General features: G+C 40.1%; 1 protein-coding gene across 3 annotated transcripts in view; it reads right to left on the minus strand.

Moving 5' to 3' along the window:
- LOC125456751 (bromodomain and WD repeat-containing protein 3-like) overlaps positions 1–15847 on the minus strand; it is a 180380-nt gene that overhangs the window by 44873 nt on the left and 119660 nt on the right. For all 3 annotated transcript variants that reach the window (XM_048540134.2, XM_048540133.2, XM_059650165.1), the window contains 4 exons: positions 14613–14720; positions 13256–13380; positions 6811–6893; positions 5887–5998 (listed from right to left, as the gene is read on the minus strand). In XM_048540134.2, coding sequence (XP_048396091.1) covers positions 5887–5998; positions 6811–6893; positions 13256–13380; positions 14613–14720 — 428 coding nt within the window. The remainder of the gene's footprint in view (positions 1–5886; positions 5999–6810; positions 6894–13255; positions 13381–14612; positions 14721–15847) is intronic.

A 15847-nucleotide genomic window follows, 5' to 3' on the forward strand; every position in this document is an offset into this window, starting at 1 on the left:
CCTAAGACATAATATTACTTTAAAAGGCACAGTATAAAATCAAGCATTTATAATGGATTGAAAAGGTTACTTCTCTTGTACTTGTGCAAGTTCAGGCAACTTCAACCCCGTTTAATATAGGGTCACTTGAACTAGCTACAAATCAGTTCAGGTCACTATTAAGTATGAATCTTAGAGGGATAATAAAATACACGCAGTGTATTGGCAGTGTTTTTCCAGAACTTTTTCCAGAACTGAACATAAAAGCACAATAGGACAGAAAATGGTCAACAGGGTCATTAAGCTGGCTATATACACTACTTAGTATGATCATGGCTGATCCTAGACTACAAATCCACCTTGTACATTATCCCCATTTGCCTTAATTCCCTCGGAGTTCAGAAATCTATTGGCTGTCTTGAATACTATATTACTCAATGACTGAACACCAGCAGCCCTCTGGGGTTAAAATTCCAAAGGACGAGACAAATATCCGAGTGAACAAAATTCTCTTCATCTTGATCCAAAATAGCAATTCTTAATTTGTGACTTTCCAAATAAAAGAAACAGTTTCTCTGCATCACCTCTGTCAAGTGCTCATATAGTTATCTGAATGACGGCAGGACCAACCTATAGCGCCACAATCTTCATCACTAGTAGGGATGACAACCGGTCCTGAGTTCATCTTAGCCAGAACAGCAATCAAACCCATGCACTGGCACCAATCTGAGCCACACAGTCTACGCAGCCAACTGGCTCTAAAAGGAGTCTGAGTTCAAGTGGCAAGATGCACTTTTCCATGCACATTGTAGTCTATAACTAGTGATGGTAGAGGCTCTGATTTTCTTTTCACCCCCGATTCATCAGGAATCTCTCCCACTTTCGCAGGTGTAGTTAGAACCCTGGCACAAGAGCCTTCAAATTGATACTCTGGTTGGCCACGTTTTGAACACACTTTATTTCACCATCAAAACTTCAAGTGGTACCTGAACTCTAAGCTTCTGGCTCCGAGGCAAGAGTGTGATCATTATTTTTACAAGATTTTAAGACATCTAAAGAATTTTATATTTCAATGAGATCATCTCTTATTATTCTGAATTCCAAAACGTACGCAACAACTTTCTCTCATCCCAGTAATCAATCTAGTGAATCTTCTACTGCATCTCCTCTGAAGGGAAATATATCTATTAGGTACAAAAATCAAAACTGTACACTGCTCCAGCTCCAACTGTGCATTCGTAGCAGAACATAATAGTATGTTCCAAATCTCTTGAAAGGCTTCTACCTACCTAACTACTTATTGTATTTGTATGCTAATTTTATGCTCCTTGACCAGATATTTGAGGAGCATGATCTTCCAAAGATATCTCATATTTTAATATGTGTTATTAGCCATAATATCAAAATTGCTCCAGTGCATGCACAGATATGATGAGTATTTATGACAAGGGGCAAGGAGGAAGTGGAGATGAAGGCTGGCAAAACAGGGAGGCACAAATCACAAAAAGCAATTTGGCAGGTAATAGAGAAGGCGAATGAAATGTTGGCTTTTATTTCAAATGAAATCTTGCTAAAATTATACAAAGAACTAGATAGATCAGGGCTGGGATACATAACAGTTTTGGTCCCTTTATCTAAGGAAAGCTAAACTGACATTGGAGGCAGTCCAGAGAAGGTTCATTCGGTCGATCCTAAGTAAGAAGGGATTTTATGACAAGAGATTGAATCTGCACGCATTGGAGTTTAGAAGAATGAGAGGTGGCCATATCAAAACATACAAGATTCCTAAGACATTTGGCATGGTTGAAATGGAGAACTTGCTTCCTTTTTTGGGAGGGTTTAGGACCAAAGAGTGTAAAGACCATGTCTTTTTGTTTTTATGCTTTTTAAAGTGTGGGATGAAATGAGGAAACACTAGTGTTTTAAAGGATTGCCGAATGTTCTGAAGAACAATTAAGCGGCAACCTGACACTCATGGCAAGTATCAGGTAAACAGCTGTTTGATCAAGCAGTGTTAGGGACAAACTGGAACTGAGGGAGTGTGTACAGATGCAGCTGGGTGGAGACACGAAGTTCATTGATAACTGGTCACTAATCCATAGACCAATGACAAAAGCCAGCCGCAACCCTGTGGTTAGGTCTCGGTAAATGAACAGCTTAGGGCTGGGAAAAAGCAGCTGAGGAACTCTGTTCTCTGGAGTCAAAAACAGCTTTAAACCTTAAGAAAACCAATGTATTATGTATTTAGCAGTTGTTGTAAGCTGCGACACACAATTGATGAGTCAGAAACCACTTTGTCTCTTGAAAACCAGCAGAAATATCTGGAGAAAGACAGCTGAAAACAATGTTCTAACCAGCATAAGAATCAAGAGGATCGTCTCAGCAACCCATCAACAGAAACTTTCAAAGTGCCTTTGCAGGTTTCCTCCATCCATCAGCCATGTTTCCCTGATAACAAAGTGTGAAGCTGGATGAACACAGCAGGCCAAGCAGCATCTCAGGAGCACAAAAGCTGACGTTTCGGGCCTAGACCCTTCATCAGAGATCTAGGCCCGAAACATCAGCTTTTGTGCTCCTGAGATGTTGCTTGGCCTGCTGTGTTCATCCAGCTTCACACTTTGTTATCTTGGATACTCCAGCATCTGCAGTTCCCATTATTTCTAATCCATGTTTCCCTGTCTGTTTGTGCGCACGCAAATGTGTGTAATGGGCAGTTTAAATGGGATTCGAGTTTTGATTTGTAGTATTATATGTGAATGTTTTCTAACTATTTAGCTGCATCAAGAGGCTAATTACTTGCAATAAATTGTTATTCTTGTTAAGTACAGAAGCCTGGTCTGTGCTTTCTGCCAAGCGGTGTTTGGAAAGGAGGTAAATTGAAGCATTTTTTGTACTTATTTTAAAATCTTTAACTTTTAAACTCTGGGAACAGTGAGCTTAACTTCTAGTATGATATCAAGTTGTGACAACAGCATAATCCTGGTTATAGCTGAGAAAGTCAGGAGGAATTTCTACTGAGTAGTGAATCGGTGGAATTTTTTTTTAAACCTGAGTGCTTTTGAGACCGGGTTGTCAGATATGTTTAAGATCAACATGGATAGATTTTAATTATTAAGGGAATCAAGGATTACAGGAGAAATCTAGAAAACAGGGGTTGAGAATTATCAGGTCAGCCATGATCTCATTGAGTGGCATAACAGGCATGATGGGCTGAACAACCTAATCCTGCACCTTGGTCTCATGATTTTATGGGTAGCGATTGCCTACACTCTCTGGTCATGAGCTTTGCATTGGACACATGCCAGACATACCTCTAATTCATTTAAAATACAGTTACCCATGTTAAGCCTGCATTTTGGAGTGCATGCAAGAACAAGTACCTAACTCATGCACTGGAGCACAGTGCACTTTGGGTCCTGGGCTTACCTTCTTAGTACTCAGTGATTTTATGTTTATTCAGCTGCTCTCGGCATCCCTGCTTTGCCTAGCCTTTTAGTTCAGGCACAAAGCCAAACAGCATATCATATTTGTCAGTAGTGCTCAGTCAAGGGGGTGGGCATGCTTTTGTGCGCATAGTATCAATCTTACACATACAACAAACACACAATATATTTCAACCAAATGGCCATGTCTCAAAATATAAAGAGAGTAGTCCTCAGTCAAGGAGTACTGTTGTCAATCAGGAAGTCCACCACAGTCTTAGAATCACAGATCCCTACAATGTGGGAAGAGGCCATTTGGTCCATCAAATCCAAAGAGGGTAGAATCATGGATCCGTGGTGCTGTGAGGCAGCAATGCTAACCACTGAGTCACTGTACCACTCCCAGTCAGTCAAGGACAGCTTCTGATCTCAATCCACAGGCTCATTCAGCCTCTTGGGGCAGTCAGAGTCAGGGGTTACCTGTCACAACAGTCTGGAGAGTAGATCACAGTCAGCCCTACAGGTCCATTGCAACCATTCTTGGGATTAGTGGTCAGTCAGTCAGAGAGCTACAGAGAGATCAAAATTTACAGAAGACACAGGTACGGAACTATTGTGAACTGGGAGGAGGGCAATGACAGACTTCAAAGCAGCATACAGATTGATGGAATGGGCAAATGTTTAGCAGATGAAATTGCACATTGAGAAATGAAAAGTAACACATTTTGGTTGTATAATGGAAGGCAATACAATCTAAAAGTCATAATCTAAGTGGGGGTTATAAGAGCAGAGACAAGGATTATGTTTATACAAATCAGAAGTCAGCAGGGCACTTTGAGATATCAGTTGAATAGGCATACAGAATCTTGGACTTTGCAAATGGAGGCATAGACTGCATAGTCAGGGAAACTAAATGAACCTTTTAAAAATAATGATTCAGCTTCAAAAAGTATTATGGCTAATTCTGGACACCATACATTTGGCAGATATGAAGGTTCATAGACACAGCACAGAAAAGACTTTAGAAACTGGTTTCAGGAATGAGAAATCTCAAACACAGCGCAAGACTGTAGGAGTTCAGGGGTCATTCTCCTCAGAGAATAGAACACATTTTTGATAGGAGATTTGATGAGAGTTTAAAACAATCTGGGGTGAACAGTATTACGATGTGAATACTGGACAAGTTAGATCCCAGAATGAAATCTGGCTTTATATACTTCATAGATTCGTTTTATTTGTTTTAGTAAGTTAATGTCAATCACAGACATTTTCTCTTCAGACTTTCTTGAGCATCGAGACAGAAGTATATTACAAAAAAAATGAAAAACATGCCAAACTATATAAAAATTGAAGACAGTTAGCCAAATACGAAACACAGAGCAAAACAATGTTTCATCTGTTTCCAACAATGTCTATCTGAGGCTGAAGTCCAGAGAGCCTCTTGATATCTCAAAGTTTTAGGGTGCTACCTAACCCATACTTAACAGTTTCTTGGCCTTGGACTATGGAGACAATTCAATAACTCTTCCAAATCTGTTGACATGACCTTTTTCTCAAAACTGAGAGCAATTACAGTTTTAATAATCTGCATATTTCAAATCAAACACTCCTGGTTTGCAAGTTTCACAGAGTACATTTCTGCTGAGGTAACTGAACTGTTCTTTGGGGACAGAAATTAATCTTACTTCTGAACTCAACAATGGTGCTTTCTGAGCTGAATTGATAAACTTTCTTCGGAATGGAATTTAAACAACCTTGTTCATCCCAGATATTTCTGAAGTAAAAACTAAGCTAATGGCCCTACATGTTTACTCTACCGGTCATAAAAACCATACTGTGTACACATGGTTCCATTAAGACCACAGGAATTTGCAGTCACCAGCTCTGAGACAGGTACAGGATTAAGTCATTATTTGTAAGGGCCCTGACCTTTTTTTCTAAAGAAAATCTTTCACAGCAGTAACCAGCACCCATTTGCCATTATTTTGAAATTCACATTCCAAAACTGATAATAACTTGTAATGAAATGTGTACCATTTCAGTACAATAGAGAGAAACTGCTTCTATTAATTTATGCTTTTTTAAAAAAAGAACAAAATGCAGTCAGAATTTAGAATACACTATGAAAGGGTACTGAGGCAGATTCAATTGCACCTTTCAAAACAATTGTAAAGGCATACAGGAGGAAAACAAAATTACCCAGCAATAGAGCAAGCCTAAGGATTGGGATTAGTAACTATATTCTTGTACAACTGACACAGAAATGACAGACTTAGTCATTACAGCACAAAAGGAGGCCAATTATTCCATACATTCCTCACTACATCTGTAGCTTGCCTGCTGCTTCGCATTAGGCAGACATTTGTCGAATAATTACTGCTTATTTTATCACAGATATTGACAGTCAGTTAAGTGCTTATAAAAATTATCGCTGTAAATCCAATACACAATTTATAGTGTTCATATATGGTTGCTCTGAACTTACCGAACGGTGTAACACTGGAAATGGCTATCTGGATATGCTGGCTGGAATGGTTCTTGACTTAAGGCTGTCCCAAACCACCAAACATCATCTATTATAGACCGAAATTTGTCACCTGCAGCAACAGAATAAATATGAAAAATAATTACTGATTTGAATGGTGTGAAAGCTAAGTTCAGAATAGCTTTCAATACGCAATGATTGACAACATGCAACAAAAGTGCTCAACGGAGAAACAGATGACTTGCACTAATGTTATTTTCCTGTAAGCAATAGATTCCCACAGCCAAAAGAAGAAAAATTGAAGAGAATGTCACAGATCATGCATCAATTGTTCAAGAGGTGGTTTGGCTGAAAATTGAGCTGGTTTGAAGGGGCACAGTACGTATCAAAGAGGACATCACTTTAGTCCAAAAGTATTATTAGATTGATCTTCAGGATAAAGATATTGAACCCAAACAGAGATGCTAAAATCTAAAGAATTGTACTTTGTGTACCATTTCACCATATGATAAGCACTTTAATTCTATAATTTCCTTTCTTGGATGCAATCGCAACTCCACAACCATAAAATACCCAGCTAAGAACAAAATAACAGAAATATTGTTCAATACCATTGACAAATTATAAAGTACACAGTGGGTCTACTGAATTAATAGAATGTTTCCATAACTGTGACATTCTGATGAACAATGAAGCTAGAGGAAATAACGTGAAGGACATCATAAAAGTACATTGCATCACTTATGGAAGTTATGGAGCTGCTCACAAGCCCATCTTCCAGACAAATGACAAAAAACTGCTGAGTGACCTCAGAATAATAATAAAATTGAGATTTTAAAAAACATTTTTAAGTAAGATTTTTAGCATCAATTTCTTTTAGAAATTGAAAATTTAAACTTGGAATCATAATGAATCAAAACTTACCAGCTTTCCAATTCCTCTCCCTTGCTTCATCATAAAACTGACGTAATACAAGAAAATCAATTACATCAGGCATGTCATGGTATCTGAAAAACAGAACAATAAATAAGTGATAATGAAGCACAATAATTACATGTAATATGGGCAGTGCTCAACTAAAATTGGGGCAAAATGGAGTGGAGTGAGAGATATCTTGTTTTGTATCTGACAGGATCTGAAACACAACAATTATGCAATAAGGAACAGGAGTAAGCCACTCATTTTCAAGCTGTTCCATCATTCAATAAGATCATATCTAACCTCACTACTTCATACCCTGCAACCCCCTCCCCCAGCCCCCTGCAACCTTACATTCCCTACTTTATCAAGGCCTCATGTCTGTCTACCTTAAAAGTATTCAAACTCTCTGCTTTTACTGTAATGCTCACTACTCTTCTATCTCTGTTTTAAATGGGCAACCACTAATTATGGATTATTTCACAAGTGGAAACACCTATTCCACGGCCACCCTTCGGGATCTTGTGTTTCAATCACGTCACCCTCTTAACCTGCTGAACTTTTACAAGTCTGGCCTATCCTCAAGACATTTCAAGTAGTAGTAAGGTAAACCTTCAGATGTGGTCTCTCTAATACCCAATGCAATTGGAGCATAACCAGCCCTAATTTATATCAATTTCCTCTTACAATAAACAACATTCTATTAATTTTCCTAATTACTTGATATACCTGCAAAATGACGCCTTCAGCACTGATTCCTGTGGCACACCATTAATGATATCTTGTCAAGCAGAAAATGACCTATATTTATATCTGTTCTTTATTTCCAATCTTCTAGGCAATCTTTTACGCATGCCTTTTATCCTAAGCAATAATCTACGATGAGACACTTATCAAATACCTTCTGGAAATCTGAGTACAGTACATTCATCGGTTTTCCTTTGTCAACAGCATGCATTTCCTCAAAAATGTCAGTAAATTATGCCTCTTACTAAACCACAAACTTCTATAACTCATCTTCAGTAACAGCTTTAACATCATCTCTGACAGATATTAAATCAAATACAAGTAGTAAAATATATATCAGTGATAATGGGAACTGCAGATGCTGGAGAATCCAAGATAATAAAATGTGAGGCTGGATGAACACAGCAGGCCAAGCAGCATCTCAGGAGCACAAAAGCTGACGTTTCGGGCCTGGACCCTTCATCAGAGAGGGGGATGGGGAGAGGGAACTGGAATAAATAGGGAGAGAGGGGGAGGCGGACCGAAGATGGAGAGTAAAGAAGATAGGTGGAGAGAGTATAGGTGGGGAGGTAGGGAGGGGATAGGTCAGTCCAGGGAAGACGGACAGGTCACGGAGGTGGGATGAGGTTAGTAGGTAGATGGGGGTGCGGCTTGGGGTGGGAGGAAGGGATGGGTGAGAGGAAGAACCGGTTAGGGAGGCAGAGACAGGTTGGACTGGTATTGGGATGCAGTGGGTGGGGGGGGGGAAGAGCTGGGCTGGTTTTGGGATGCGGTGGGGGAAGGGGAGATTTTGAAACTGGTGAAGTCCACATTGATACCATTAGGCTGCAGGGTTCCCAGGCGGAATATGAGTTGCTGTTCCTGCAACCTTCGCGTGGCATCATTGTGGCAGTGCAGGAGGCCCATGATGGACATGTCATCTAGAGAATGAGAGGGGGAGTAGAAATGGTTTGCGACTGGGAGGTGCAGTTGTTTGTTGCGAACTGAGCGGAGGTGTTCTGCAAAGCGGTCTCCAAGCCTCCGCTTGGTTTCCCCAATATACAGGAAGGCACACCGGGTACAGTGGATGCAGTATACCACGTTGCAGGAACAGCAACTCATATTCCGCCTGGGAACCCTGCAGCCTAATGGTATCAATGTGGACTTCACCAGTTTCAAAATCTCCCCTTCCCCCACCGCATCCCAAAACCAGCCCAGTTCGTCCCCTCCCCCCACTGCACCACACAACCAGCCCAGCTCTTCCCCCCCACCCACTGCATCCCAATACCAGTCCAACCTGTCTCTGCCTCCCTAACCTGTTCTTCCTCTCACCCATCCCTTCCTCCCACCCCAAGCCGCACCCCCATCTACCTACTAACCTCATCCCACCTCCTTGACCTGTCCGTCTTCCCTGGACTGACCTATCCCCTCCCTACCTCCCCACCTATACTCTCTCCACCTATCTTCTTTACTCTCCATCTTCGGTCCGCCTCCCCCTCTCTCCCTATTTATTCCAGTTCCCTCTCCCCATCCCCCTCTCTGATGAAGGGTCCAGGCCCGAAACGTCAGCTTTTGTGCTCCTGAGATGCTGCTTGGCCTGCTGTGTTCATCCAGCCTCACATTTTATTATATAGTAAAATATATATGTAGTTCAATGAAAAGTAGCAACTTGTAATAAATTAGAGATATCAACTTCAGCTACAGCACTCAAGCAAGTGGATTTTACACATTAATAACATATTGGTGAACTATTATACCAAACCAATAACTTGTTTTGTGGTAGGACTGGAGAGGCTAGCAACACTCATGTTTACTACAGAACAAATCATACAATAGTTTTCCAAGTCTGTATTTGTTCAGTTAAACACTTAAATCAAGAAGTTGTTGTGCAATTTCCCTACTTTTCCACAAATGTTGCTACGCTGGTATGTCACTAAAATATTACAAGATATGAAGGGAATGTAGCTGTACCGCTTTATCACTGGAAGATCAAGCAATACTCCAGTAAAAGTTATACTTAAATGGACAAGGTTTAACTTGAAGTGAATTCTGAACATACAAATGAACAGGAAAATGCCATTACAGTCCTCTTCCTTGCTCTGCTACTCAATACAATCATGGCCTCGACACTAAATTTCTGCCATCCCTACTATTCCATGATTACCTTGTTAATCAAGAATCTACCTACCTTGGCCTTAAAAGATTCAATAATCACGCCTCTGTCACTCCCTGGGAAGACAGCTGCAAAGATCTGTGACTCTCCATGAGAAAATAAATTCTCATCTTCATATTAAATAAGTCACTTCTTATTTTTAAATTGTGTCCCTTGTTCTGGCATCTCTCCTAAGGGGAACATTCTTTTGCATCCAGCCTGTCAAGTTCCCCAAGGATCTTGTGTTTCAATAAAGTGGTCAAAATGTTCTCAACCGCCAGAAGATACATGCCCAACTTGTCCAGCCTCTCCTCATTCATTCCAGAAATCAAGAAAGATAGACTGAGTTAGTAGACCACAAAAATTTGAGGTTAACTTTGGCAGGAAGAATCAAAACAGCACAGTATTATTTAAATGGAGAACAACTGCTGAATTTTAAGAGTGTAGAGATATCTAGAAGCCCTGGTGTACAAGTCACAAAAAACTTCAGTATGCTGGTATACCAATAAAGATGATCAACAGGATACCATCCTTTATGGCAAAAGAAATTGAACATTAAACTAAGTCATGCTTCAGTTACAATAGGTCATTGGTGAGACCACATCTCAGGGACAACACGAGCATTTATGCAACAATGTGGGAAATTGCCTGGGTAGTCCTTTTCACAAAATGCAGGACAAATCCAATCTGACCAATTACCTGTCCCATCATACTTTTGATCATGAGAAAAGTGATGGAAGGTGGCATCAACAGTGCTATCAAGCACCACCCGCTCAGAAATAAACTGCTCAGTGATGCCCAGAGTGGGGTCTGCCACGGCCACTCAGCTCCTGACCTCATTACAGCCTTAGTTAAAATATTGACAAAAAAAAGAGTTGAATTCCAGAGGTGAGGTGAGAGTGGCAACTTTTGACTTCAAGGCGGCATTTGAAAAAAATGGGGCATCAAGGAGCCTTAGCAAAACTGGAATCAAAGGGAATCTGAGGGACAAAGTCTCCCCGTTTAGAGTCATTCCTGGCACAAATTAAGATGGTTGTGAGGTTGTTGACTTGCTGGCTGATCTGGCTTGTTTTCATTCAGACATTCTGTCATCATGCTAGGTGACATCATCAGTAAGGCCTCCAATGAAGTGATGTTGTTCTACTCTGCTTGGAATTTATACTTATCTGGTCCATAATGGTGAGAAGTGTCATTTCCAGTTTTGATCTGTATGTGTTTGTATTTGGGGTCCAATTCTATAAGTCTGTTGACTGCATTACAGATGGAACTTGGCAAGCAAGTTAACAACCTCACCCACAACCCACGCTACAAATCTCTGCTGAAACTTTAAGATGATTGTAACTGCTGCATCTCTGCAGGAATTCCTCAGGGTAGAGTCCTAGGCCCAACCACCTTCAGTTGCTTCATCAAGTGACCTCCCCTCCATCACAAGGTCAGAAGTGAGGATGCTCACTGATAATTGCAGTGTTCAGCACCATTCACAACCCCTTCAGATTCTGAAGCAGTCCATATTCAAATACAGCATTTATTGCCCATTCCTAATTGCCCAGAGGGCAGTCAAGAGTCAACCATATTGCTGTGGATCTGGCGTTGCATATAGGCCAGACCCAGTAAGGATGGCAGGTTCCTTTTCTAAAAGGCATCAAAGAACCAGATGGGTTTTTCTAACAATCAACAATGGATTCAAGGTCATTATTAAGTCCAGACCTTCACTGAATTCAAAATCCACCATCTGCCATGGTTCCCAGAACATTATCTGGGTCTCTGGATTAACAGCAATAATGCCACTAGGCCATCACACCCCCTCCCTCCACCTTTGCATAACTGGCCACAGATGGCAAGTCCTTTCTCAAGGATCATTCCCTGTCGTGGGAATGCATGTTGTCTTCCTTAAGGGTCTTTTACTATACCTCTCTCTGGCCTTTCCCATCATTTTGGCTGGCCTATCTTCAGGCTGTCCTAATTGCTCTTATATGAATCTGAAACACTCTGCTCTCCCTCAAAGTGAGTGCAAGATTCAAATGCATTATGATCAACACTATCTAGGGGAGCCTTTACTATAATGTCATTAATTAATTCTATGTCAATGCACATTACCAAATTTACTTAACTTGATCTCTGCTCGCCTTTGAAATATGCTGCTCCTGAAAATATACTATAAACTGGTTATCCAGATTACCCTTGATAATCTGATCCAAACAATAGGTAGATTAAAATCACCTTTGATTGTTACTGTAACTTTCTCTAGTTTTCATTAGTTCTTCCCCTGCATCCTTTCCTGTAGGGCTGTTGCTATTAGGGTACCGAAAATCACTCCCACAACTGACTTCTCAGCTTTACTATTTCTGATCTCTACCCAACTGACCCCACAACCTGATCTCCACAATTGAGGCAATCTCTGTCTATTATATTGACATCCTCCTGAATTAGCAAAACTACCTTTTCACCTTTTCCTAGCATGCACCTTTGAATATTCGAGTCCTAGTCATGAGAGGTTGACCAAGACTGTCAGATCACAATGTGCATTCAGTCATGAAGTAATGAAATTTAATACACAGAAGAACTTCTCCAGCACTGAAAATTCTCAAAACTTCTTACTTTTTCTGTCTCTTAACTTTCTCATATTGACTTTCCTTTCCTTTTTTTGTTTGGTTGACGTACATAATTAGGAACTGAATAACGTGGTCTAACATATACTTTGTGGTACAGACTCTTCAGGGACACCATAGTTCCTTTTTGTTTTGAGTGCCACAAGGGACCTGAGGGCTCAAATATAGTTAACAGAATGAGTGCATACTTTTGACCCAAACAGAACCAGAGACACCTTGATAAATAAATTGGTTTCTGTCTAAAGTCCATAATGTGGAATGCAAACGTGAAAGCAACACTGCCAATTTGGAACTCGATGTTCCAGGTGACAACCTCTCCTAACCGAAAATGTGTTAAGTAACAGAAAATATTTCCCATTCCACAAACTCAACTGTTGCTGCTTAAAGGAATTATCACCACTCACTCATAGGTTAGTTGTTGTTTGATTTATGCTGGCTGATGCAAGTTTATATATTTTTGGTGCTTTCTGGAGCTGTTACAAGTGTAAAATGTCTCAAGGGGGTGACAGACAATGCCTTGTACATGCAGCAAGGTCATACTTTATGGCATGAAAAGGTTGAGGGCTAAATGGCCTACACTCTCATTCTTAAGTTTTGACATTTCATATATGCAGATTTTAAACATACAAGAGCGATCACTGCTTTTCCAGTTTAACTTTCGATGCAGCATCTGCTGAAGATGTTGAACTGGCTCAACTTCTTCAACTTGTGTATGGTGCTCATTAAAGAAAACCAGTCAAGACAAAACTGGAAGGACAATTCTACAGCTTTGAGGATCGGTGCTCATTGGTAGATTCCTAGACATGTTCTTTAATAGAACCATGAAACTATGGACAAGTTACAGCATAAGAGGCAGCCATTCAACCCAGTGTCTATGCTAAGCAACAATTGTTTTAAAATCAAGTTAATAAATTTATTCAACTAAGATATTTTTAACCAAAAGTATTAAATACACTGAACTTACTTCACAGAAAATGACTTATCCATAATTTTCCCTGTGTCCTGATCGATGAAGGCAAGTTTGAGACAGCACAATGTAGGAGGGCCAACTTCATATTTTAGTCCAACAATTTTTAAAAATTCTTGATCCTGGTGGAAACAAAATTAAGCTGAAGTTTAAAACAAATCGTTGTGTTCTATAAGTCCAGATTAATTTCTGACCAAAAAAAGTTATTGAATCCAAACATTTAAAATCTAGTTAATACTCACTTACCAATTGTTACTTTAGCTGGCTAGTAGTCTGATAACTTCTCACAATGACATCTACCATCACTAAGGTGAAACACTAACTTTCAGGTTTAGCAACTTATTCATTAAGCAAGTGCAGAAAAGGATCAAAGCAAGTCAATATAAATGATTTCTTTCAACGGGCTGTTGGATAAATACATCACTAAATCAAACTGAGAAGGGCTCAGAAACAAAACAGAAGTTGCTGGAAAAGCTCAGCAGATCCGGCAGCATCTGCAGAGAGAAGTCGAGCTAATGTTTTGAGTCTGATGACCCTTCCTCAGAACTGTTGTAGCTGGGAAAATGTGGGTTTTTATGCACAAGATAGAGTGAGTGGCGGGCTGTTGGTAACAAGTAAAGGGTAGTTGGGGATACAGCCCAAAGAACAGTTGGACAGCCAAAGCCTTGGATAACAATCTGGATAGGAGGATGAATAGCTGTTAATGTAGACTGCTAATGGAGACTGTTAGTAACTAAGAATAAGTAGCATATAACGAAAGAACTGTGATAACAAGGCCTGGAGTGTGAGGTAGGGGGACAAGGGATGGAAGAGTTCAGGTCAACTATGTTCTGCCCACAAAGACGACCCTGAGCTTCCAGTTGCCTGCAACTTTCATCCAACACCCCGTTCCCTGGTCAACATCTGTCCCAGGCTTGCTGCAGTATTCCAGCAAACCTCGGTGCAAGCTGGAAGAACAATACCTCATTTTCCACTTGGGGACCCTGCAGCCCTCTGGATTCAATATCGAGTTCAACAATTTGACGGCCTGAACTTGCCCACGTCCTTGACACCAAGCCCACAGACCAGGCCTTGTTTTCACACAGTTCTGCAATTACAGACTACATATTCTAACTAACTAACAGACCCCATTAGCTGTTAGTCACGCTCCCAGCCAGATTGTTATCCACTCCTTTGTCTGTCCAACTGTTCTTCTTTCTCTCTGGGTTCTATCGTTTACTTCTCATCATCGCCACGACCAGCAACTCCCCCCCCATCCTATCTTCTGCATAAAAGCCCACAAACTGCTCACATACATGCTTTATAAATTTTTCAAGTTAAAGATTAATTCCACAAATTCATGAACCAATCTTACCCTAATTTCCAGTTTATGCCATGGCTGCTTGCGTAAGCTAATGGTGTATATTTTTGCCTTTTTGACAGCTTCTACATAGGCTTCATGGCCTTGCCTAAAGTAGACAAGCTGTTGAAAAAAAATTCTCGTTAGCTTAAAAACAATTGTAATGCTGTATATGTTAAGTATAAATAGGAATGGTCCAAATTGAATAATCTGTAAATGTTGCTGAGGAGAAATTTCTGTATTTTCAATAGTATTAAGCACAATTACTGAATATAACTCCTTTGTTCAAAAAGCAAGGCAGACAAGTAGAAGCAAACAACTGGCCAGTGGTGTTAACATCAGTCATAGAGAAAATGTTAGAAGCTGCTAAAACATCACAACAGTGGACTTGAATAAGTTCAAGATAATGTGAGTCATTGTTTTGTGAAAAGGAGATAACGCATTGGGATAAAGGGAAACTGAACCTTAACCTTCAAAGATTACTGTGGAAAAGCTCTTGGCATAGACAGTAGCATGTTGGCATGGAAAGATGATTGGGCAGCTAACAGGAAACAGAAAATAGGCATGACTGGCCCTTTTCCAGGTTAAGATATAGTAAATGGTCTGCCAATGGGACTTCAACTGCATACAATTTATCCAAATGCTTGGATGAAGGAACAGAAAGCATGGCTGTAGGAAGGTAGGTTGTACAATGGACACAAGGCCATTGAAAATATATATTGATATGTTGACAAAGATGTGACTATTGGAGTCCAATTTGGGAAAATGTTAAATTGTCTACTTTGGCAGAAAGCTTTAAAAAATATATAAACTAAGATACTGCAGAAGTCTAAGATGCAGAGGTGACCTCGTGTATGAATCACAAGAGATTAATATGCAAGAACAGCAAGAAATTAGGAAAGCTAAATGGGTGTTCTAATTTGTTGTGAGGGGAAGTGAATACCAAAATAATGAGGTTATGTTCCTGTTATATCGTGCACTGAGAAGATCGTATTTGGAGGACTGTACAGAATATTGGTCATCTTATGGTCTTATAGAAGCATTAAATGTATTGGAAGCAATTCAAAGAAGCTTTACTACACAAATTCTTGGAATGGCCAGGTTGTCTTATGAAGGAGGATTGAACAGACAAGTTTATATCCATTTGAGTTCAGCAGAATAAGAGACATCACGATTGAACCATTAAAAAAAAACCCCAAAGGTCTCTTCAGGGTAGATATGGCAAAGAAATTTCCTCATAAGGGAGAACT

Source organism: Stegostoma tigrinum, chromosome 12, assembly GCF_030684315.1.
Source record: "Stegostoma tigrinum isolate sSteTig4 chromosome 12, sSteTig4.hap1, whole genome shotgun sequence".
NCBI classification, from domain to species: domain Eukaryota; kingdom Metazoa; phylum Chordata; class Chondrichthyes; order Orectolobiformes; family Stegostomatidae; genus Stegostoma; species Stegostoma tigrinum.